The sequence below is a fragment of the Oryctolagus cuniculus genome, chromosome 1, assembly GCF_051225735.1.
Source record: "Oryctolagus cuniculus isolate XC-2025 breed Fujian yellow rabbit chromosome 1, ASM5122573v1, whole genome shotgun sequence".
NCBI classification, from domain to species: Eukaryota; Metazoa; Chordata; class Mammalia; order Lagomorpha; family Leporidae; genus Oryctolagus; species Oryctolagus cuniculus.
In genome coordinates this window covers 47,876,869-47,901,237 of record NC_142867.1, presented here as the reverse complement: position 1 = coordinate 47,901,237, position 24,369 = coordinate 47,876,869, and the positions used below count along the sequence as shown (strand labels likewise).

General features: G+C 43.5%; 1 protein-coding gene across 9 annotated transcripts in view; it reads right to left on the bottom strand.

Moving 5' to 3' along the window:
• The window catches only part of UEVLD (UEV and lactate/malate dehyrogenase domains), a 63,333-nt gene that overhangs the window by 6,613 nt on the left and 32,351 nt on the right, over positions 1–24,369 (bottom strand). For 5 of the 9 annotated variants that reach the window (XM_008275125.5, XM_089327818.1, XM_089327800.1 and 2 more), the window contains 3 exons: positions 18,149–18,251; positions 11,420–11,590; positions 9,539–9,712 (listed from right to left, as the gene is read on the bottom strand). In XM_008275125.5, coding sequence (XP_008273347.3) covers positions 9,539–9,712; positions 11,420–11,590; positions 18,149–18,251 — 448 coding nt within the window. Of the gene's footprint in view, positions 1–6,615; positions 6,783–9,538; positions 9,713–11,419; positions 11,591–18,148; positions 18,252–23,443; positions 24,181–24,369 lie in introns of those variants that run through there. The other 4 variants (XR_016230539.1, XR_016230553.1, XR_016230549.1 and 1 more) reach the window with 4 other exon arrangements.

Sequence of the window (24,369 nt, the reverse complement as noted above, 5' to 3'; positions counted from 1 at the left end):
TGATCCCTGACGTCTACTTGTAGCCTCTTGCCCTGTTCCTGCTCATTGATAACAGTTCTACAAGGGCCATTTTGCTGTGCCAGTAGCAAGCTTTCTTTCCGCAGCAGGCTCCATAGAATACATAGAATAGGCTTTCACGTGCTGCAAGCTCTTGGCGTCTGTTCTGCTGGGGACTGCACCAGGACCCATTTCTCCCACTAGGTGAGGAATAATCTGGTGGCCTTCTATTTTGGAAGATAGTAATTTCTATTCTATTAGAATTTCCACAGCTGTTAGAGAGACAGGCTCCTGTTTCCTAAGAGCATTCTGTGGGTTACCCATTTCCTCTTACTATACCATCTGTAGAAACAACGTATACAAAGCCATACACAAACACACACACACACACCCCTCTGGTATTTCTATCCACTTCAATATTAAATTGAAATTGCCAGTAATATTTTGAAGACATTTCAGTATTCACCTGTGTCTCATCTGGGTGAAGGCAGTTTTGGGTACAAATCTGTATTTGCTTAAGAAAAACACAAAAATACATTTGGCTATATAAGAATATTTAAACTGCATTTGAAATTAGGCCACTCACTGATGTGTCAGCAACCAGGGACCCTGCATGCACCCACAGGCTTCTCTTCCTTACACTGAGCGTAAGCTTCTAGAGGGAAGGGACCATGTAGTCTTCCGAGTCCCCTCGTGCTTATTATTTACCAAGGTGTTGGGTACTCAGAAGACAACAGAGAACTAACACGTAACAGAGAACTAATCCATAATTCTATTTGGTAGTAAAGAGGAAAACATTCTTACAACAGTTAAGTTGAAAAACATGGAAAAGTTTTGAAAGTTTTTATATAAGTAAAAAAAGTTGTTATATGAAAAAATATAAATACATGTGGACAGATTAAGGAATTAAAAATATTTTACTCAGATAGAAGGGTTTTACATGGATTATTAAAACGTTTATTAAATTACTGGCATATTCACAATAAGTAAGTCCTTGGGCCCCTGCACTCGCATGGAAAAGACCCAAAGGAAACTCCTGGCTCCTGGTTTCGGATCAGCACAGCTCTGGCCATTGCAGCCAATTGGGGAGTAAAACAGCGGATGGAAGACCTCTCTCTCTCTCTCTTTCTGCCTCTCCTCTCTCTGTGTAACTCCGACTTTCAAATAAATAAATAAATAAATCTTTAAAAAACTTAATGAAAAATGTCCAGAGGGAAGTTCTTTTCCATTATTTAGAGCACTCACCCCTGCGCTCAAAGTAGATGATCTAACCCTGTCTTCTGAAGTCCAGTCCTTGGATTTCTAAAACATCACTTGAGGGGCTGGAGCTGTGGCGCAGTGGGTAAACCTGCCACCTGCAGTGCCAGCATCCCATATGGGCACCTGTTTGTGTCCCAGCTGCTCCACTTCTGATCCAGCTCTCTGCTACAGCCTGGGAAAGCAGTAGAAGATGGCCCAAGTCCTTGGGCTCCTGCACCCACGTGGAAGACCCGGAAGAAGCTCCTGGCTCCTGGCTTCAGATTGGCACAGCTCCGGCCACTGTGGCCATTTGGGGCATGAACCAGTGGATGGAAGACCTCTGTCTCTGTCTCTCTGCCTCTCCTCTCTCTGTGTTAACTCTGACTTTCAAGTAAATAAGTAAATCTTTAAAAAAAATTTAAACATCATTTGAGTTATTTGCAGTTTATATATGATTTAAATGTTGCAGGTAAAAATAGCACCTCCCTACTTAGTATAGAGTTGATCTTCTGTATATAAAGATAATTGAAAATGAATCTTCATGAAGAATGGGATGGGAGAGGGAGTAGGAGGTGGGATGGTTTGTGGATGGGAGGGCAGGTATGGGGGAAGAACTGCTATAATCCAAAAATTGTACTTAAGAAATTTATATTTATTAAATAAAAGCTTTCTTTTTTTTATTTTATTTATTTTTTGACAGGCAGAGTGGACAGTGAGAGAGAGAGAGACAGAGAGAAAGTTTTCCTTTTGCCGTTGGTTCACCCTCCAAAAGCCGCCGAGGCTGATCCAATGGCAGGAGCCAGGCACTTACCCTGGTCTCCCATGGGATGCAGGGCCCAAGCACATGGGCCATCCTCCACTGCACTCCCTGGCCACAGCAGAGAGCTGGCCTGGAAGAGGGGCAACCGAGACAGAATCCGGCACCCCGACTGGGACTAGAACCTGGTGTGCCGGCGCCGCAAGGCGGAGGATTAGCCTAGTGAGCCGCGGTGCCGGCCTTAAATAAAAGCTTTCTATAAAAAAATAAAAATAGCACCTCCCAAACACATGTTCTGCTAGCATCTAATCTAGCGTAGTACAAATAAATAACATTTGGTTACAAAAAGGTGGTATCAAGATCACTTGTTCATTCCAAAACACACTTACTAAAGCCACTGCAAGCTCAAGAAGCTAACACCCGGGTGAGATGAACAGCTAGGTAATTAGAACATCATGTAATAATGTAACAGGCATAAATATGACCATGTACTAATGATTAAAATAGATGAACTTATTAGTCTGGAAAATTACAGAAGGCTTCATGGGAGAGGTGGGACTCAGGGTGAGAAGAGTTTGCTAAGTGAATGAGTATTCAGGGAAAGGAAGCAGGGGTGCACAAGCAAGGAGGCACACTGTGTGCCATCCGGGAAGACTGGCCATCTGACTGGCATAGAGTGAGAGCAGAATGGCAGAAGATGGAACTGGGGAGGGAAGCAGGAAACAGATCCTAAAGGTCTTGTACCATGTGATTCCTCCCCAGGCTGTCACTGTCATTTGTCTCTGAAATACTGAGGAGACTAATTTTACTTCCACAGCTGCTATTATAAATGTTTCCAAATCCCAAGTTGCTTTACTTCAGAGTGTAGTTTTATATGTCCTTTTGCCAATTTTCTACTCATCACTGTCTCGCCAGTCACTGTAATAATAACTGCCATTTGCTAAGTGTTTACTCTCAGCCAGACAATGTACTAAATGCTTTAGATACATTATATAAGAAAAAGCACTGTGCATACTAGATATGTAAACTTGGATAAATTATTTAACCTCATTCAATCTCAAGCTTTCTCCTCTATAAATCTGGAAAACCACCACCTTCACAGGTTGTTTTTAAAATTCAATTGAGACATATGAGGCATTTAATACTCACAGTAAGCACTCAATAAAAATAATTATAATTGCTATTATTGTGATGGTGTCATGCAAATATAACTAATTGGTGTCAACACAAGAAGCCAGCAGGGGGAGCCTCTAATCCATTTCTGGTTTCAAGACCAAGGTAAGGCATGTGATGGTTCCTCTAGATGGCAGACAAACCGGGGAGAAGTACACAGGTGGTTTCAGTGGTATTCGTAATGTTCCTGATTAAGTGGGGATCTATGAGCGTTTGTTCTATTATTATGCTTTACAATTTCTATATATATAATGTGTGTCAAATATTTCATAAACTATTTTATTTAGGTGATCTCAATTCACATGTACCTACATCCCACTATCTGTGGTTCCCATTTGGGAGCACAAAACAGAATTATCACATTCCTTCCCTGTGCTTTGATCCTACTTCCCCTAGACCTGTCTTGCAGCAAGTCCATTCTGCCTTCTGGCCATTTCCTGTATTAGACTTCATGCTTCCTAAAAACCACACACCTGCATAGTTGGTTCTAACAGCAATCAGCACAGTGCTTCAGGCAAAGCAGGTGCTCAATAAATGTCTCTGAAAATAAATCCCTATATTTGAGAAAAAAAAGTAATTTAACCAAACATGAACAGAATTTTGGTAGGGTTTGAAAAGCTCACAAGTTCTATTTTTTTTTCTTCCAACTGATAGATTAGGTTAAGGCAGAGGACGTATTTATCAAGTCACATCATCTTTTGCTTTCTCTTTACAATGTGAGATATAAAACCATATCTTGAAATGCTCTTATTTACTCAATATTACACATAACTATTCCTCAAAAATTGCAATTTATTATGGAGATAGCTTAAATAAATTATAGGATCTCCTGTAGTTAAAAAGAAAGAATTTGATCTATATATGTTATTAGCCAATCATTTCTAAGTCATGTCAACAAGTAAAAGGGCAAGCTGGAGAATGATGTATGATGTCTATTTTAGGTTATATCTATGTATAGAATACTTTGGAACATTATGTAACTGTGATCCCTTAGGGAAAGGGACCAAGTATGTGGCACACCATGTAGATTTGGGGCCAGCATTGAGGAACCGCAGGTTCATTTGCTGCCTGCAACGCCAACATCCCACATGGGCTCCCAAGTACTCCATTTTTGATCCAGCTCCCCGCTAATGTGCTTGGGAAAGCAGTAGAAGATGGCCCAAGTACTTGGGCCCATGTACCCACATTGGGAGACCTAGAAGAAGCTTCTAGCTCCTGGCTTTGGTCTGGCCCAGCACTGGCCACTGTGTCCATTTGGGGAGTGAACCAAAGTATGGAAGTTCTCTTTCTCTTTCTCTCTCTCCCTCTTTCTGTAATTCAGCCTTTCAAATACATAAATGAATAAATAAACCTTTTTTTTAAAAAAAAAAAAAAAGGTAGAAGGGCTAGCGCTGTGGTACAGGTTAATCCTCTACCTGTGGTGCTGGTATTACATATGGCTGCTGGTTCGAGTCCCAGCTGCTCCTCTTCTGATCCAGCTCTCTGCTATGGCCTGGGAAAGCAATAGAAGACTGCCAAAGTGCTTGGGACCCTACACCTGCATGGGAGACCTGGAAGAAGCTCCTGGCTCCTGGCTTCGGATCGGCTCAGCTCCAGCCATTGCGGCCATTTGGGGAGTGAACCAGCATACGTATGGAAGACCTTTCTCTCTGTCTCTCCCTCTCACTGTAACTCTCCCAAAATAAATAAATAAAAATATTTATATAAAAAGTAGACATACTTTATGATTGACTTTTTGTATTATTTTAATGTGAATGTACAACTTTTTCAATTAAAAGGATAACTTAATTTACAGTTTAGGGGTCAGCATTGCGGCACAGCAGGTAAAGCCACTGCCTGCAATGCCAGCTTCCTATATGGGTACCAGTGCATGTCCTGGCTGTCCCACTTCCAATCCAGCTCCTTGCTAATGTCTTGTGAAAGCAGCGGAAGATGGCCCAAGTAGTTGGGCCCCTGCCACCCACATGGAGACCCAGATGAAGCTCTTAGTTCCTGGCTTTGGCCTGGTCCAGCCCTGACCATTGTAGCCATATGGGGAATGAAACAACAAATGGAAGATTATCTCTCTTTCTCTCTCTGTGTCTACGTAACTCTGACTTTCAATAAACAAAAAAAAATTACAGTTTATATAAGGTACAAACACAAAAATTACTGGGTAACAAATAGCAGTACAACAAAGAAGAAATATCATGAGATAATACAAGGTTAATTGCCATTCAGACTGCAGTAGCGTTTAGCTGAAGGGATTAAGAAATCGCTGTAAAGCAGGGATGGGGAACCTTTTTTCCATCTGGATATTTATATCATTAGCCAGCCATACAAAATGATCTACTTAAGAGTTAGCCTGGGGGGCCGGCGCTGTGGCGTAGCAGGTAAAACTGCTGCCCGCAGTACCTGCATCCCATATGGGCACCAGCCAGTTCAAGTCCTGGCTGCTCCACTTCAGATACAGCTCTCTACTATGGCCTGGGAAAGCAGTAGAGGATGGCCCAGGTCCTTGGTTCCCTGCACACACACGGGAGACCTGGAAGAAGCTCCTGGCTCCTGGCTCCAGATCAGCTCAGCTCCAGCCTTTGTGGCCAAGTAGAGAGTAAACCAGCAAATGGAAGACCTCTCTCTCTCTCTCGCTCTGCCTCTCCTCTCTCTGTGTAATTCTGATTTTCAAATAAACAGATCTTAAAAAAAAAAAAAAAAGAGTTAGCCTGCTATAGATTTATTGAATTTTGAGTCCTGCCTGTGGTTGCCTTGGCAGGGCCAGACCAAATAACTTTTCAGGTCTTATATGGCCCATGCCAGATGTTCCCCATCCCTGCTGTTAAGTAATATGATCAGAATAACCTTCACAGTGTAAAGGGGGCTTGACTTAGATCTTGCAGGATATTTGAAAATGCTGGCAGACAGGAGTAAGAGATTCCAGGGAAGGTAAATGTAGTGTATGGCAGAAGCAAAGCTGTCGGGTGGGCCCGAGAGGCACAAGACATGGACCTATGGGTTCTTTGACCCTAAAAGCTATAAGCTCCTGGGCGAGTCATTCTTACCATCCCTGCATTCATTGCTGGTTACATACACCAAAATGTGATAGATGACTTCTTAGATCTCTTCCAGCTCTATAATAACATGGCTATCTCATAACTATAATTAGGAAAGAAGATCAGGGCTACAGTTTGGCTTCACCTAACTGCCAAGCAAAGGAATTTGATGATTTGCTCAATGGAAGCCTCTGAAAGTTTCCAAAGAGAAGAATGTTTTAGGAAAATAGAATTAATATGTAAGGGCATAGAGTAAACATTATGTAAATTTTGGGTAATATCATTTATTTCACTCCAGTAGAGGGGAGGGCGGGAGATACGCAAGACAAGACAAGATAGCAACACGGACCAGAACTCAAACGATAGTGGTGATGAAAATTCAGCATCTTGGGTTTATTTGCTTCCTTAGACATTCCTTACCTTAACACATCTGTGCCAAGTTCTTGTTGAGTACACTTTTCTAGGGTGCTGTTGATTAGTGTCTAGTGTCACAGAGCATTTGGAGCCTGGAAAGTATTTCAGCTCAATCACACTGTCAGGTTTTTAAGGCTTTATTCTGCAGCCTGACTCATTTTAGCACTGAACTTCTATAAAGCCAGAACAGATTTACACAGATTTAAAATGTTGGTATGTTTTATTAAAATTGTTTATTAAAAATTATATAAGTGCTACATAATACCAAATTAGAAAATACAAGAAGCACATAGTTTTAAGTTACTTCTTTTTTTATTTTTTTTTTTTTATTTATTTGACAGGTAGAGTTATAGACAGAGAGAGAGAGACAGAGAGAAAGGTCTTCCTTCCATTGGTTCACTCCCTAAATGGCCACTACAGCTGGTGCTGCACCAATCTGACGCCAGGAGCCAGGTGCTTCTTCCTGGTCTCCCATGCGGGTGGCAGGGGCCCAAGCACTTGGGCCATCTTCCACTGCCCGGGCCTCCCGGGCCACAGCAGAGAGCTGGATTGGAAGAGGAGCAACTGGGACTAGAACTGTCGCCCATATGGGATGCTGGCGCCGCAGGCAGAGGATTAACCAAGTGAGCCATGGCGTTGGCCCCTTAAGTTACTTCTTTTTTTTTTTTTTCTTAATTTATTATTTTATTTTGACAGGCAGAGTGGACAGTGAGAGACAGAGAGACAGAGAGAAAGGTCTTCCTTTACTGTTGGTTCACCCGCCGCCACGGCCAGTGCACTGAGGCCAGCCCACCACGCTGATCCAAAGCCAGGAGCCAGGTGCTTCTCCTGGTCTCCCATGTGGGTGCAGGGCCCAAGGACCTGGGCCATCCTCCACTGCACTCCCGGGCCACAGCAGAGAGCTGGACTGGAAGAGGGGCAGCCGGGACAGAATCCGGCGCCCAGACTGGGACTAGAACCCGGTGTACTGGCGCCGCTAGGTGGAGGATTAGCCTATTGAGCTGCGGCGCCAGCATTGCAGGCAGTGGCTTTACCTGATGTGCCGCAATGCTGACCCCTAAACTGTAAATTATGAAGTTATCCTTTTAATTGAAAAAGTTGTACATTCACATTAAAATAATACAAAAAGTCAATCATAAAGTATGTCTACTTTTTATATAAATATTTTTATTTATTTATTTTGGGAGAGTTACAGTGAGAGGGAGAGACAGAAAGGTCTTCCTTTACCATTGGTTCACCCCCTTCAGTTACTTCTAACTCAGATGTCACCACTGTTAATATTTTGTTTGTTTAGCGGCCTGTGCTGTGGCACAGCGAGTTAAAGCCCTGGCCTGAGGCACCAGCATTCCCATATGGGTCCTGGTTCTAGTCCTGGCTGCTCCTCTTCCAATCCAGCTCTCTGCTAGGGCCTGGGAAAGCAGTACAAGATGGCCTGAGTCCTTGGACCCCTGAACCCATGTAGGAGACCTGGAAGAAGCTCCTGGCTCCTGGTTCCTGACTTTGGGTAGGCCCAGCTCTGGCTGTTGTGGCCATTTGGGGTGTAAACCAGCAGATGGAAGACCTCTCTGTCTCTACCTCACTCTCTGTAACTTTGTCTTTCAAATAAATAAAATAAATCTTTTAAAAAATATTTTGTTTATGATTTGCTTCATGAAACTATAGTTTTACATCTATTTGACTTTTTAATATGCATGGTCTCCTCCAATTCTTCTATTAAACTCTTCACAGGCAGAGGGTCATTTGCTACAGCATGTGCTACCCCACAGCACCTATGTGCTTAATAAAGCAATCATAATGGGTCTCAAATGATGAAGTAATGATCAATGCCACCCAAATTACTATTTCAACATATCATTTCCATGGCTCCTCTATGTCTGAGAATCCAACTCATCAGTTAGCTATTCAAGATCTCCAAAATGTGATTTTAACCAGGCTTATCTGCAGGAGCTAGCCCAGATTCTTTATCCCAAGAACATGCCATACTTAACTAAGTGCCTCTGCTGGTTTCCCCTTCCTGGAATGACTTTCCTACTCTATGACATGTATTCAAATCCTATCCACTCTACCAAAGTCTAGCTCAATAAAGGCCTTTATAGAATGTTCTCTAGTCATTTCAACCCAAGTTAAATGCTCACTCATAGATGTCTAAGCTGTTAAAGGATAGTATACTCATTCTGGCACCTAATCATATAGTATCAAATACCTTTAAAGATATCTTATAAATTTGTCTAAAATAAAGTGGCATGAAAGAGACTGTGCTCTATTAGTGTGAAGCTCTTTTATATCATATTAGCATCTAATACAGTGGTGAGTAGACACTCATATACTTTCAAAAGTGACTAAACAACACACAAAATGAGGGTAAGCAGCATGTTTATCATGGGGCCAATCTGGACTTATAGCACGAGAGAAGCATATAAGGAGCATTTTCTTGAGATGGGAAGACGGGCTTTCCCTTCCAGGGAACTAAATGCTTTTGTGGAATGGAGAGAGAAAGCGGCTGATTAAAAAAAAGCCGAAAGGATAAACAGTGAAAATTCTGTTAAAAAAGGTGAGAAATGGGGAAAAGGTCTGAACTTACGCAAGGTGAGCCAGGTTGAAGGGTGGACAGAGTAAAGGAAAGAGCTGTGTATATATTTATGCTTTGTTTAAATGTTTCTGGAAAAATGAATTTTTATCTTAACCTTGGACTCTGAAAATCATTTAAAAAACTATAAACTCTGACTTGAGGATTTTGCCCAATATCTAACATAAACTTATAGAAAAGTAAAGACAATGAGATTGATACCTACGAAGAGTCTATGCACAGTGCAGAGCCTGTTAAAGACTCAAATATGGAACAAAAGCACTAAGCTTCGGAAGTCTGGGGTTCTCAGACATATCTGGATGGTGACATAGGTTATCAGTAGAACTACAGAAAAGTACTTACCTTTGTTTTCTCCCTGCTCACCAATAACCCACACTTCTTTGCCTGAAGTCTGTGCTTTCAAAACATTTGTAATAATATACTGTAACCTCTGTGAATCCAGATTGCAGCCAATTCCAATCACTCGATTTGCAGGAAATGCACTCAGTTTCCATGTCACATATGCCATGATTTCCACTAAATATTGCATAAAAGGTTAAAATGTAAAGATTTTTTTTAAAAAATGTACTTCTACCTTAGCTAACAAACAAAATATTTAGTATTTTAATAGGTGATGCATATTAGAGTTTTTAGATAGCCTTCTTGGGTCCTGAATGCACTGAGGAATGACTTTTTAATGTATATTAAAACATTAATCAGATTTCAACAAGATTTTACATACCCTTGTTGTTAAATATAAATTGTTAACACTGAAGTATAACAAAAAAACACTGAAGTGTAACTTCCTAGAATGGTTAAGCAATGAGGATAAAAACTGGGTAGAGAAGGCCAGAAAACAATCATTTCTTTTCACTGATCAAATTTTGTTCTACATCTATATTAAGCTGAATTTCTCTACAAATTAAAATACTGATTCACATCCTACCATTAGGTAGTATGCCATTAAGAATAAAACACAACTACTTTTCTCTTACATGTCAGAAAGGTGTCTGGAATTAGAAAAATAAAGTTGGGGGCCATGCTGTGGCACAGCGGTTTAAGCCACCGCCTGCAGTGCTGGCATCTCATATGCGCGCTGGTTCAAGTCCCGGCTGCTCCACTTCTGATCCAGCTCTCTGCTCTGGCCGGGGAAAGCAGAAGAAGATGGCCCAAGTCTTGGGCCCCTGCACCTGTGTGGGAGACCTGGAAAAAGCTCCTGGCTCCTGGCTTCAGACAGGCACAGCTCTGGCCGTTGTGGCCACCTGGGGAATGAACTAGCGGATAGAAGACTCTCTCTCTCTCTCTGCCTCTCCTTCTCTCTGTGTAACTCTGACTTTCAAATAAATAAATAAATCTTAAAAAAGAAAAAAAAGACAAGGTCCCCCAACTGCTTACTATAGAAAAACATATGAAATGTATACTGGATCCCTATTGTGGAAACGTTAAAAAAAAAAAAAAAAGGCTCACCAATTTAAGTTCAGTATCACCTAACTCTTTGAAAATATTTTTGGAAGTAAAACAGTTCCAAGGCCGGCATTGTAGTGCACCAGGTTAAACTGACATCTATGATGCCAGCATCCCACATGAACATGGGTATGAACCCAGACTGCTCTTTTTTACAATGCAGCTCCCTGATAATGGACCTGGGAAGGCGGCAGAAGATGGCCTGATTGCTTGGGCCCTTGCCACTGACATGAGAGATCAAGATGTTGTTCTAGGCTCCTGGTTTTGGCCTGGCCCAGCCTTTTAGGGAATAAACGAGCAGATGGAAGATCTCTCTTTGTCTTTCCTCCTGCCCCTTCTCTGTCACTCTGCTTTTCAAATAAAAATTTTTGAAGAAAAGGAAAAGTTAAACAGTTCCAAGATGGTCTGCAAAATGCAAAATACACTCTGGCATACCCACTAATACTTTATGATACTTCAGAGTCAACAAAGTATCTTTCTTTCACTTAAGTCGCTGTATTTTTCTCTTGGGGGATTAACCATTTTCTCCCTGAAGAAGGTATTATTAACCTGAAGCATAACATCACACTTCATAAAAATCTGTAAGTTGGAACCAAGTAGTTAATGCCAGTTGGAAGAAGTAACTAATTGACAGGATGTGGAAATACAATATTATTCATTATAAGAGCAATTTTACTGAAGAGTCCATCCAAGGTATTTAAAGTTTTAAGGCTTTTATCATTAAAGGCAGGTTTCCTGATGCGCTGGGCAATCATGCTGATTTCAAACAGAGCCTTTTACCTGGTTGAGACGCAACGAGCAGGACACTGTGTTGACTATAGTGCCCCAGAGCTGGCACAAGAGCTCTGAACATATCCACGTTGCTTTGCACCACATCGAGGTAGGACTGAGAACTACCCAAGGAGTTCACTGTGAGGATCACCACCTTGGAATGAGCAGAGGCAGACAAATCTGATGAATAAAAAGAAACAATCTGAGCTCAAGATATCGGCTCTAGTTGATGATTAAATTTTTTTTCTCTTCCACATTAAATTAAAATATTTTGGCTCAGTTTTAACTGGATTTTTATTACACCGAAGCCCAACTATCCATGGGTAACTTGTTCCAATGGGCGCTTCAGGGAAGCAAATGTTATGACTAGGGTCACAGGGGTGGGGAACCTTTATTCTGCCAACGGCTATTTGGATATTTATAACATCATGCATGGGCCATACAAAATCATCAACTGAAAAATTAGCCTGCTATAGATTTATTGAATTGCAAGTCTCACCTGAGGTTGCCTTGGCAGGGCCAAAACACGTGACTTCAAGGGCCTCACACAGCCTGCAGGCTGGACGTTCCCCACCCCTGACTTAGGAAAAGCTGGTCCATGGAGCTCACTGCTCTGACCCTCAAGCTCACATGTGCTATTTCACAACTATCTTACTCTCTACCACACAGGACATTTTACAGTGAGCGCTTGCCAAAACAGTGACCAGATGTTACCAGGATGAGAAATAAGAGAGCAGCCAACATCAGTGCAGCAGGTTAAGCCACCACCTGCAATGCTAGCATACACAGATGAGGAATCTGAGGCACTGGGAAGTGAATTAATTTCCTCAAAGTCACAGAACTGTAAAGTCGAAGAGCCAGAGGTCAAACCCAGGCAATCTGGCTTCAGAGTGCTGTTAAATATTACGCTATATTTAGGAAGTTAGTACTATAGTCTCTCTCTCTCTCTTTTTTTTTTTTTTTTTTTTTTTTTTTTTTTTTTTTTTAACAGGCAGAGTGGACAGTGAGAGAGAGAGACAGAGAGAAAGGTCTTCCTTTTGCTGTTGGTTCACCCTCCAATAGACGCCGCAGCCAGCATGCTTGCGACCGGCGCACCGCGCTGATCCGATGGCAGCAGCCAGGTGCTCATCCTGGTCTCCCATGGGGTGCAGGGCCCAAGCACTTGGGCCATCCTCCACTGCACTCCCTGGCCATAGCAGAGAGCTGGCCTGGAAGGGGGGCAACCGGGACAGAATCCGGCGCCCCGACCGGGACTAGAACCCAGGGTGCCGGCGCCACAAGGCGGAGGATTAGCCTATTGAGCTGCGGCACCGGCTTACTATAGTCTCTTACAAATCAGGCAACTGGCAACTGGAGAGCTCAGGTGGCTTGTCCCTGTTAGTAAACATTAATCAACAGTTCAGTTTACAATTCTATAACCTGGCCCCAACATAGCCTGCCAATATTTCCTTTTTTCCTCTAGCTCCCTCTACCTTGAATGATAGAAACTCTCAGGGCCAGCACCTTAGGGCACTAGGCTAATCCTCCGCCTGCGGTTCTGGCATCCCGCATGGGAGACCAGGAAGAAGCACCTGGCTCCTGGCTTCGGATTGGCGCAGCTCCATCCATTGCAGCCATTTGGGGAGTGAACCAACAGAAGGAAAACCTTTCTCTCTCTCTCTCTCTCTCTCTCTCACTGTCTGTAATTCTACCTGTCAAATAAATAAATAAATAAATAAAAGAAACACTCTCAAGGTTGACTTTGAGTAACCGAGTAGTAGCTGAATGGTTTTCAGAAGCACAAGACAGGGGCCAGTGTTATGGTGCAGTGGGTTAAGCTGCTGCCTGTGATGCCAATATCACATATGGCATCCGGTTTGAGTCTTGGCTGTTCCACTTCTGATCCAGCTCCCTGCTTATGTGCACAGGAAAGCAATGGAAAACAGACAATGTAGTTAGGTCCCTGTCACCCACACTGGAGAGCCGGATGGAGTTCCTGACTCCTGACTTCAGATTGTCCCAGCACTGGATATTGTGGCCATTTGGGGGAGTGAAACGGCACATGGAAGATCTCTTTCTCTGTCTCTTCCTCTCTCTGTCTTAAAAAAAGTACAAGGAAGGCTTTCTATTCCATATGATTTTCCCATCAAGCTCCAAGGTCTTTTAATCTCTTCCTTTGGGCTTAATATCAAGTATTTTAAAAAAATTATAATTAATAGGGGCTGGTGCTGTGCCTTAGCAGGTAAAGCTGCCACCTGCAGTGCCAGCATCCCATATGGGTGCTGGTTCTAGTCCTGGCTGCTCCTCTTCTGATCCAGCTCTCTGCTCTGGCCTGGAAAAGCAGTAGAAGATGGCCCAAGTCCTTGGGCCCCTGCACCCACGTCGGAGGCCAGGAAGAAGCTCCTGGCTTCAGATTGGCACAGCTCCAGCCATTGCAGCCAATTGGAGAGTGAACCAGCGGATGGAAGGCCTCTCTCTCTCTGCCTCTCCTTCTCTGTAATTTTGACTTTCAAATAAATAAATAAATATTTAAAAATTATTATTAATAGGGGCTGGTGCTGTGGCTTAGTGGGAAAAGCCACTGCCTGCACTGCTGGCATCTCATATGGGCACTGGTTCAAGACACAGCTGCTCCACTTCCAATTCAGCTCTCTGCTATGGTCTGGGAAAGCAGCAGCAGATGGCCCAAGTGCATGGGCCCCTGCACCTGCATGGGAGACCCAGAAGAAGCTCCTGGCTCCCAGATTGCAATCAGCTGAGCTCTGGCTGTTGTGGCCATTTGGGGAGGGAACCAGCGGATGGAAGACCTCTCTCTGCCTCTGCCTCTCTGTACACTGTCTTTCAAATAAATAAATCTTCAAAAATTATTATTATTATTTGAGAGGGAGAAAGATAAAGCGTTCCCATCTACTGGTTCACTCTCCCATATGCCTACAATGGCCAAGGGCTAGGCCAGACTAAAATTGGGAGCCAGGAAGCCAGTCTTGTCTCCCACATGGGGGGCAGGGACCCAACCACTTAAAACATTGCACACTGCCTCCCAGGGTTTACATTAGCTGGAAGCCAGAATTGGCATGGACTCGGCAGGAGTCAGGCACTCTGATATAAGATACAGGGGTCCCAACCTAGCATCTTAACCACAAGGCCAAATGCCAGTCTCTAGAAGCCAATATTTTTTAACTAATTTATTTATTCATTTGAGTAGTACAGAGACAGAGAAACAGAACTCTCATCTGCTGGTTCACTTTCCAAATGACTACTAGAGGGGAGGGTGGGGCAGAACCAGAATCAGGAGCCAGGAGGAAGCCAATCCAGATCTCCCACATGAGTAGCAAGGACCCAATTACCTGAGCCTTCACCACAGAAATTATTATTAGCAGAAAGCTGAATTCAGGAGTGGGAGCCAGGCATCGAACCCAGGTATCCTGATATGACAGGAGGGTCTTTTTTTTTTTTTTTTTTTTTTTTTTGACAGGCAGTTAGTGAGAGAGAGAGACAGAGAGAAAGGTCTTCCTTTTTCCGTTGGTTAACCCCCCAAATGGCTGCTACAGCTGGTGCTGCGCTGATCCGAAGCCAGGAGCCAGGTGCTTCCTCCTGGTCTCCCATGTGGGTGCAGGGCCCAAGTACTTGGGCCATCTTCCACTGCCTTCCCTGGCCACAGCAGAGAGCTGGACTGGAAGAGGAGCAACCGGGACTAGAACCAGTGCCCCAACCGGGACTAGAACCCAGAGTACTGGCGCCGCAGGTGGAGAATTAGCCTAGAGATCCGCAGCGCCGGCCTGACAGGAGAGTTGCTTAACTGCTGGGCTAAACATCCATCGCAGAAGCCAGTATTTTTATAACGCTCTCCTCAAAAAACCTTGAGCTCAGGATGAATCCGTTTCTATTCATTCCCCAGAATATTTCTCTCATTTTCTTGATATTGGCTTTTTTTTTACATTCTTTCCACCTGGAATGTTTCTCACTGCATTTACCATGTGTTTGAGAAATATCTGCTTCATTCTGTACTCTATCAACATGCTAAGAGCTCTATGAGAACAGGGATTGTCTGTGCTTTATTTGTCTTTCCACCTCTAAGATCTAGATACTTGGGGCTGGCATTGTGGTGCAGGGGGTTAAGCCGTTGACTGCAACACCGGCATCCCACGTGAGTGCCGGTTCCAGTCTGAGCTGCTCCACTTCCAATATAGCTCCCTGCTAACACACCTGGGAAAGCAGTGGAGATGGCCCAAATACCTGGGCTCTGGCCACCCACGTAGGAAGACCTGGATGGAGTTCCAGGCTCCTGGTTTTGGCCTGCTCTAGCTCTCGACATTGAAGCCAGCAAATAGAAGATCTCTCCTTCTCTCTCTAACTCTGCCTTTAAAATAAATAAAATAAATCTTTTAAAAACAAAAAATCCAAGGGGTTAGCACAGTGGCATAGCAGGTAAAGCTGCTACCAGCGACACCGGCATTCTATAGGGGTGCCAGTTCGTGTCCCAGCTGCTCCGCTTCTAATCTAGCTCCCTGCTAATGGCCTGGGCAGAGCAGTGGAAGATGGTTCAAGTGTTTGGATCCCTGCCACCCATGTGGAAAGCCCAGATGAAACTCCTGCCTCCCGGCTTTGGCCTGGCCCAGTGGCTAGCTCTTGCAGTTGCCTGGGGAGTGAACCAGCGGATGGCAAATCTCTCTTTCTGTTTCCCCTTTTCTCTGTAATTCTGACTTAAAAAAAAAAATCCAAATGGGGCAAGGTAGCACTCCATAGTGATCAGTATGTTGCAATCATCTACGGATGTCATGCTGAGGCATTACTAAGATTTCTAAATGAGCTTTAATTCTCTAAGTCATTAATGTACTTCTCCATATCATAAGATAAATTTATGAGATGATAATGTTATATTTAAAGTTATTTTATGTAGCAGTAATTTCCAGAAATGTACAACAAAAATTAATAAAGGGGACATGAAAGTTGCCCCAGATGCTGTATATTCATTCGATATTCAACAGTTAACCCCTGAATTCCCAGTGGCAAGCAGGATGCACTATGCTTCTATTCTAAAGACTCCATCCTTTCAGTTATCTGAAGCAATCGTTACTGATGAGTAACGAGAACATAGGAAAATTATTCCCTTGGGTCCTAAGTGGCCTCACTATCTCTAGAGTCTCTGCATTAAAGAGTCTCTCTCTAGGGGCTGGCGCGGTGGCGTAGCGGATAAAGCTGCCACCTGCAGTGCCGGCATCCCACATGGGTGCCAGTTCAAACTCCGGCTGCCCCACTTCTTCTGGTTCTTCTTTTTTTAATATTTATTTATTTATTGGAAAGGCAGAATTACAGAGGCAGAGAGAGAGAGAGACAAAGAGGTCTTCCCTACACAGGTTCACTCCCCAAATGACCACAATGGCTGGAGCTGCACCAATCCGAAGCCAGGAGCCGCAAGCTTCTTCTTGGTCTCCCACGTGGGTGCAGGGGCCCAAGCACTTGGGCCATCTTCTACTGCTGTCCCAGGCCATAGTAGAGACCTGGATTGGAAGTGGAGCAGCCAGGACTTGAACCAGTGCCGACATGGGATGCCAGCACTGCAGGCGGAGCTTTTACTCGCTACACCTCAGTGCCAGCCCCCACACCAGCTGCTCCACTTCTGATCCAGCTCCCTGCTAATGCAGGGAAAGAAGTGGAAGATGGCCTTAGTATTTGGGCCCCTGCACCCACATGGGAGACCCAGAAGAAGTTCCTGGCTGCTTGCTTCAGATCTGCCCAGCCATTTGGGGAGTGAACTAGTGGATGGAGATTCTCTCTCTCTCTCTCTCTGCCTCTCTGCCTCTTCCTCTCTGTAATGCTGCCTTTCAAATAAATAAATATTTTGTTAAAAAAGGAATCTCCTCTAACAACTTAAGAAACTCTAGAAAATATGCAAACATGGAGACTGAACAATATACTTCTGAATGAACAGTGGATCATAGAAGAAATTTTTTTAAAAATTTCTAGAAACAAATGAAGGTCACAAAACATACCAAAACTTACAGGACACAGCAAAAGCAGTGTTAAGAGGGAAGATTAGGGGCCAGAGCTGTGGCGCAGCAGGTTAAAGCCCTGGCCTGAAGTGCCGGCATCCCGTATGGGCACCGGTTCTATTCCTGGCTGCTCCTCTTCCCATTCAGCTCTCTGCTGTGGCCTGGGAAAGCAGTAAAAGATGGCCCAAGTGCTTGGGCCCCTGCACCCACACCCGGAAGAAGCTCCAGGCTCCTGGCTTCAGATTGGCACACCTCTGGCCGTTGCGGCCGTCTGAGAAGTGAACCAGAGAATGGAAGACGTTTCTCTCTGTCTCTACCTCTCTCTGTAACTCTGTTTTTCAAATAAATCTTTCAAAAAAAAAAAGGGGGAGATTATAGGGCCAGCACTGTGGCATAGCAGGTAAGGCTACCATCTGCAGCTCTGGCATCCCATATGGATACCGGTTCAAGTCCCGGCTGCTCCACTTCCAATCCAGCTCCCTGCTGATGTGCCTGGGATAGCAGCAGAAGATGCCCTGGCTCAAGTCTTGGGCCCCTGCACCCATGTGGGAAAGCTGGAAGAAGCTCCTGGCTCCTAGCTTCAGATTAGCCCAGTTTCAACCATTGCAGCCATTTGAGGAGTGAGCCAGCGGATGGAAGACTCTCTCTCTCTCTTTCTCTCTCTCTCTCTAACTCTGCCTTTCAAATAAATAAATCTTTTTTAAAAATTTTAGAATTCAAACACAGGAGCAAATAAGGCAAACATGTTAAAACAAAATAACCAAACCTTTGCTAATCTCCACATTAGGCAGGTTGAAGATGTCAAGGTCCATTGTTCCTCCTTTAGTTCCTTCTGAGGGGTCTAAGAGCACCAGTCTGTCTGCAATACCCTGTAAAATACAGAAAGGAAAAGAATAGCATTACAGTAGACATGGCCAGTTGCTCAGTTTAAATTCATTCAGGGAGCCGATGCTGTGGCATAGCAGGTTAAGCCATGGCCTGCAGCACCAGCATCCCATATGGGCACTGGTTCAATTCCCGGCCGCTCTATTTCCAATCCAGCTCCCTGCTGAGGCTCCTAGGAAAGCAGCAGAAAATGCCCAAGTGCTTGGGCCCCTGCCACCCACTTGGGAGACAGGATGAAGCTCCTGGCTTCTGGCTTCTGGCTGCTGGCTGGCCTAGCCCTGGCTGTTGTGGACATTTGGGGAATGAACCAGTGGATAGGAGATCTTTCTCCATCTCTCCTTCTCTCTCTGTAACTCTACCTTTCAAACAAAACAATTGATTTTAAAAAAATTCATTCAGAAGTGAGGACTGGGGGCAGGCATTTAGTCTGAGTAATGTCTTACACTGACGTGCTTGGGTTAGACAACTGGCTCCAGTTTCCGTACCTGATCTTAGCCAAGCGGCCAAGAAGTGATGGCTCTGGCTTCTGAGAAACTTCAGCTTCCTGCTAACGTAGACCCTGAGAGGCAGCAGTGATGGCTCAAGTAGTTAAAGGTCCTGCTAGCTACACAGGAGGCCTGGGTTGAGTTCCTAGCTCCCAGCTTCAGCCTCACCCAGCCACAAGTGCTGTGGGCTTTTGGGGGAATGAACCAGTGAATGATGTGGATGAGGGCGCTCTCCCCCAACCTCTCTCTCTCCCCCCACCTCCCTCTCCCTCCCCCTCTCTCCACTCACCTCCCTCTCTCCCTCTCCTCCACTTCCTCCTCCCTCCCTCTCCTGCCCTCTCCCCCCACCTCCCTCTCACCTCTCTCTCTCTCCTCCACCTCTCTCCTCAACACATATTTCTCTTTCCCCACAGCTCTCTTCCCCCACCTCTCTTTCACCCCCCATCACTTCCCTCCCCTACCTCCCTCTCTGTTCTCCACCTCTTGCTCACCCCTACCTCTTTCTCGCCCCCCGCCCTCTCTCTAAATATGGCTCCCTGAAAGGCAAGGGGGCTGAGTGTAAACAGCAGAACTCCTAGGAGTCATTTTCCCTATGTGGAAGGTCTTTATCCAAAGTAGTAGGAATCTGTGGATCTCTCCAACCTTGGGCTGCAAGGGCAAAAGTACCCAGAGATCTATCAGACTATTGCTAAGAAAGTGTAGTGGTTAGGAAAACAAACTTCTATACTTAGTTGTAGCTATGTAACAGTGGGCAAGTCACTGAACTCAGCCTTTCTTCACAGAACTGTCAGCCTAAATTACCAGACACAGGAGTGGCAGAGAGCAGTCCTCTCTAAGTCATAGCTACTATTTTAACTGGTGTTAATCACATCAGTAAGGGAAATGCAAAGAAAACCATTTTCATTTATCAGAGACGTGAAGATCCAAAAGTTTAACAGTAGTTGTGAGAAGACAAGCACTCTCGTATACTGTAGATCTGGGAATAAACTCTGTACAGTTGACAAAAGGAAAAATTTGACAACTTCTATAAAAACCTCAACACATAATAATGTTTAAATTTAATCACTGCTGTAGTCCATCAATCTCATTTATGGAAATGATCCCACACATTTAGTAGTATAACACAATACATGATGTACAAGGATATTCATAAAGGATGTGCCAAAGACTAGAAACAACTAGAATGCTTGTCAACAACAACAATGAAGCAGCGTAAAGCAGTGATTCTGAGAAGATCATCTGGTGCTTTAAAGGGTCTCGACTTAAGAGTTCAGTGAAAAATGTGGATCACTAGGGATTTTACTAACATGCAGATTTTGCATCAGTAGGTCTGGGTTGGGGCCTGGGATTGCCCATTTTTAATAAAATCTCCAGGGATGCCAATGCTACTGATCTAAAAGCCACACTTGAGTAGTAAGGACCTGGAATACAGGCTCTGCTGAACAGATTACCTATCTTCAAATCCATTATTTATTAACAGTGTGACTTTGGGCAAATTGAGTAACCTCTTGTGCCCCCGTTTCTTCATTTGTAAGATGGCGGTAACAACAGTACCTAATAGGGCTACTGTAAAAATGAGTCACATGTTTAGAAAAGTGCCTGGCACTAGTAAGCATATAATAAAGGTTAGTTACTGGTGCTACTAATACCACTACTATAAATGTTACTATTGTTGCTGTATTTAAATTTTATACCTTATGGCTGACACTGTGGTGTAGTAGAATAAGCCTGCAGTGCTGGCCTGCAGTGCTGGCATCCCATATGAGTGCCAGTTCCAGTCCTGGCTCGAACTTTGAGCCAGCTCCCTGATTATAGCCTGGGAAAGCAGTGGAAGATGGCCCAAGTAATTAGGCCCCTGCACTCATGTGGGAGACCCGACCCAGAAGTTGTTCCTGGCCCCTGGCTTTGAGCTGGCCCAGCTCTGGCCATTAGGATCATTTGGGGAATGAAGCAGCAGATGGAAGACCTCTCTCTCTCTCTCTGTAACTCTACCTCTCAAATAATCTTTAAAAAATAAATTTTATACCTTGTATAAAAATAAAAATGTTCATCAACAGTCAGGGCAAGGGCTGATCAAGCCACCGTTTCTCATAGTGTTCATTTCACTTTAACAGGTTTCCTTTTTGGTGCTCAGTTAGTTGTTTTCCAAATTCCTAACAGGGATCACTTTTCAGTTAAAATTTAAACACCTAAGAATAATTGTGTGTTAATTACAGAGTTCAACCAATAGTACTAGAACAAAAACAAAAAAAATACTAAAATGGATAAAGTATTACATTGTACATCAACAGTCAGGACAAGAGCTGATCAAGTCACTGTTTCTCATAGTGTCCATTTCACTCAACAGGTTTCCCCTTTGATGCTCAGTTAGTTGTTACTGATCAGGGAGAACATATGATATTTGTCCCTTTGGGACTGGCTTAATTCACTCGGCATAATGTTTTCCAGATTCCTCCATTTTGTTGCAAATGACCGGGTTTCACTGTTTTTGACTGCTGTATAGTATTCTATAGAGTACATGTCCCATAATTTCTTTATCCAGTCTACTGTTGATGGGCATTTGGGTTGGGTCCAGGTCTTAGCTATTGTGAATTGAGCTGCAATAAACATTAATGTGCAGACACCTTTTTTGTTTGCCAATTTAATTTCCTTTGGGTAAATTCCAAGGAGTGGTATAGCTGGGTTGAATGGTAGGGTTATATTCAGGTTTCTGAGGAATCTCCAGACTGACTTCCATAGTGGCTTAACCAGTTTGCATTTCCACCAACAGTGGGTTAGTGTCCCTTTTTCCCCACATCCTCTCCAGCATCTATTGTTGGTGCATTTCTGAATGTGAGCCATTCTAACTGGGGTGAGGTGAAACCTCATTGTGGTTTTGATTTGCATTTCCCTGATAGCTAGTGATCTTGAACATTTTTTCACGTGTCTGTTGGCCATTTGGAATTCCTCTTTTGAAAAATGTCTATTGAGGTCCTTGGCCCATCTCTTAAGTGGGTTGTTTGTTTTGATGTTGTGGAGTTTCTTGATTTCTTTGTAGATTCTGGTTATCAACCCTTTATCTGTTGCATAGTTTGCAAATATTTTTTCCATTCTGTTGCTTGCCTCTTCACTCTCCTGACTGTTTCTTTTGAAGTACAGAAACTTCTCAATTTGATGCAATCCCAAATGTTAATTTTGGCTTTGACTGCCTGTGCTTCTGGTACTTAATACATTATCCCTCTTAGTATTTTTGTTTGTTTGTTTGTTCTACTTAATACTTTTGGTTGAATACTGTAATCAATACACAGTTATTCTTAAGTGTTGAAACTTAACTTGAAAAGTGATTGCTGTTAAATATAAGAGTGGGAATAAGAGAGGGAAGAGATGTGCAATTCGGGACATGATCAAGCTGACTTACCCCAAACGGTAGAGTTAGAAACATACCAGGGGATTCCAATTCAATCCCATCAAGGTGGCACGTACCAATGCCATCTCACTAGTCCCAGTGATCAATTTCTGTTCACAATTGATCATAATGACAGGACTAAGAGCCAAAGGGAGCACATAAACAAGACTAGTGTCTGCAAATACTAGCTGATAGAATAAAAAAGGGAGAGAATGATCCAACATGGGAAGCGAGATACACAGCAGACCCATAGAATGGCAGATGTCCTAAACAGCACTCTGGCCTCAGAATCAGCCCTTAAGGCATGCGGATCCGGCTGAAAAGCCCATGAGAGTATTACAGGCATGGAAAGCCAAAACACTCTGGCCAAAAAAAAAAAACCTAAATGAAAGATCTCAGCGAGTGAGATCCCAGTGGAAAGAACAGGTCATCAAAGAAGGAGGTACCTTTCTCTGAAGGGAGGAGAGAACTTCCACTTTGACTACGACCTTGTCTAAATATGATCAGAGTCGGTGAACTCAAAAGGCTTCCATAGCCTTGGCAACTCATGACAAGAGCCGAGGGTGATTACTGATGCCATAAACAAGAGTGTCAATTTGTAAAGTCAACAACAGGGTCACTGTGCACTTACTTCTCATGTAGGATCTCTGTCCTTAATGTGCTGTACATTGTGATTTAATGCTATAACTAGTACTCAAACAGTATTTTTCACTTTATGTTTCTATGTGGGAGCAAACTGTTGAAATCTTTACTTAATATATGCTAAACTGATCTTCTGTATATAAAGAGAATTGAACATGAATCTTGATGTGAATGGAAGGGGAGAGGGAGAGGGAATGGGGAGGGTTGTGGGTGGGAGGGATGTTATGGGGGGAAGGCATTGTAATCCATAAGATGTACTTTGGAAATTTATATTCATTAAATAAAAGTTAAAAATAAGTAAATAAAAATTTTTATTAATAAAAATGAAAAAAGAGTTCCATTCTAGGACAGTCCCCAGATGAGTAATGACACTGAAACTCTTCTAATAAACAAACATGACTTTAAGGTGCCTTCATGTGCTTACCAAAAGTAGACAAATAACTACAAATAAAAAGAATAAAACTCAGTACTGTTAGGGATGTCAAAGATCAAGCAGATGTGCCTGTTATTGCTCCCATAATTTGGTTTGTCCTGAAGAGCAACCTAGCAAACTATAACAAGTACCAGGAAAGCACCCGTGCCCTCTGACTCACTAGCACTATTTTTGAGATGATGAACACTCAACAGAAAACAACTCAGACAAGAAAATAAGCAACTTGTGAAGTCATGTTTATGGGAGCATTTTATTTAGTAACAAAAGAACTGAAAACAACCCAAATTCCAATTAAGAGAGCAGTGTATTCAGATGCAGGATGGAGGAAAGAAACAAGAAAGTTACCAAACATGGTTCTGAGCCATTAGTTTCTAAAATTTTCTAGCTCTCTGCACATAATTAAATTATTTGCTGAAGTAGAACCTACCTGTAAGACATGCAAGGTTGTGAACTTTAAACAGACTGGGAGTAATTTAAATGGCAAAGCAATCATATTTTAATGGAAAAGAAAAACTACTATCAGCCACCCAATTAATACACAGGGGACAGCTATTCTTTTCCAGGCCACCTCTCTCAAATGACACTGGGCTCTGGGGGAGCGGGCAGGTCTTTTGAGCCTCCCTGGAAGAGGACAGTAAGCCTTTCTGTAAAGAACTTAGAAGCCGGCGCCGCGGCTCACTAGGCTAATCCTCTGCCTTGCGGCGCTGGCACACCGGGTTCTAGTCCCAGTGGGGGCCGGGTTCTGTCCGGTTGCCCCTCTTCCAGGCCAGCTCTCTGCTGTGGCCAGGGAGTACAGTGGAGGATGGCCCAAGTACTTGGGCCCTGCACCCCATGGGAGACCAGGATAAGTACCTGGCTCTTGCCATTGTATCAGCGTGGTGCTCCGGCCGCAGCGGCCATTGGAGGGTGAACCAACGGCAAAAAGGAAGACCTTTCTCTCTGTCTCTCTCTCTCACTGTCCACTCTGCCTGTCAAAAAATAAAAAGAACTTAGATAGAGAAGATCTCGAAAAACAAGATTGATGAAGAAATAAATAAACGCTAACCTAGTATAAAACATCAACTCAGAATCTATGCCCTTAAAAGACAGTAATTATATAATTAAAGGCAATCTTTTTTTGAAAAATGCTAGTTTTAGAAAGAGCTAAAATTAAATAT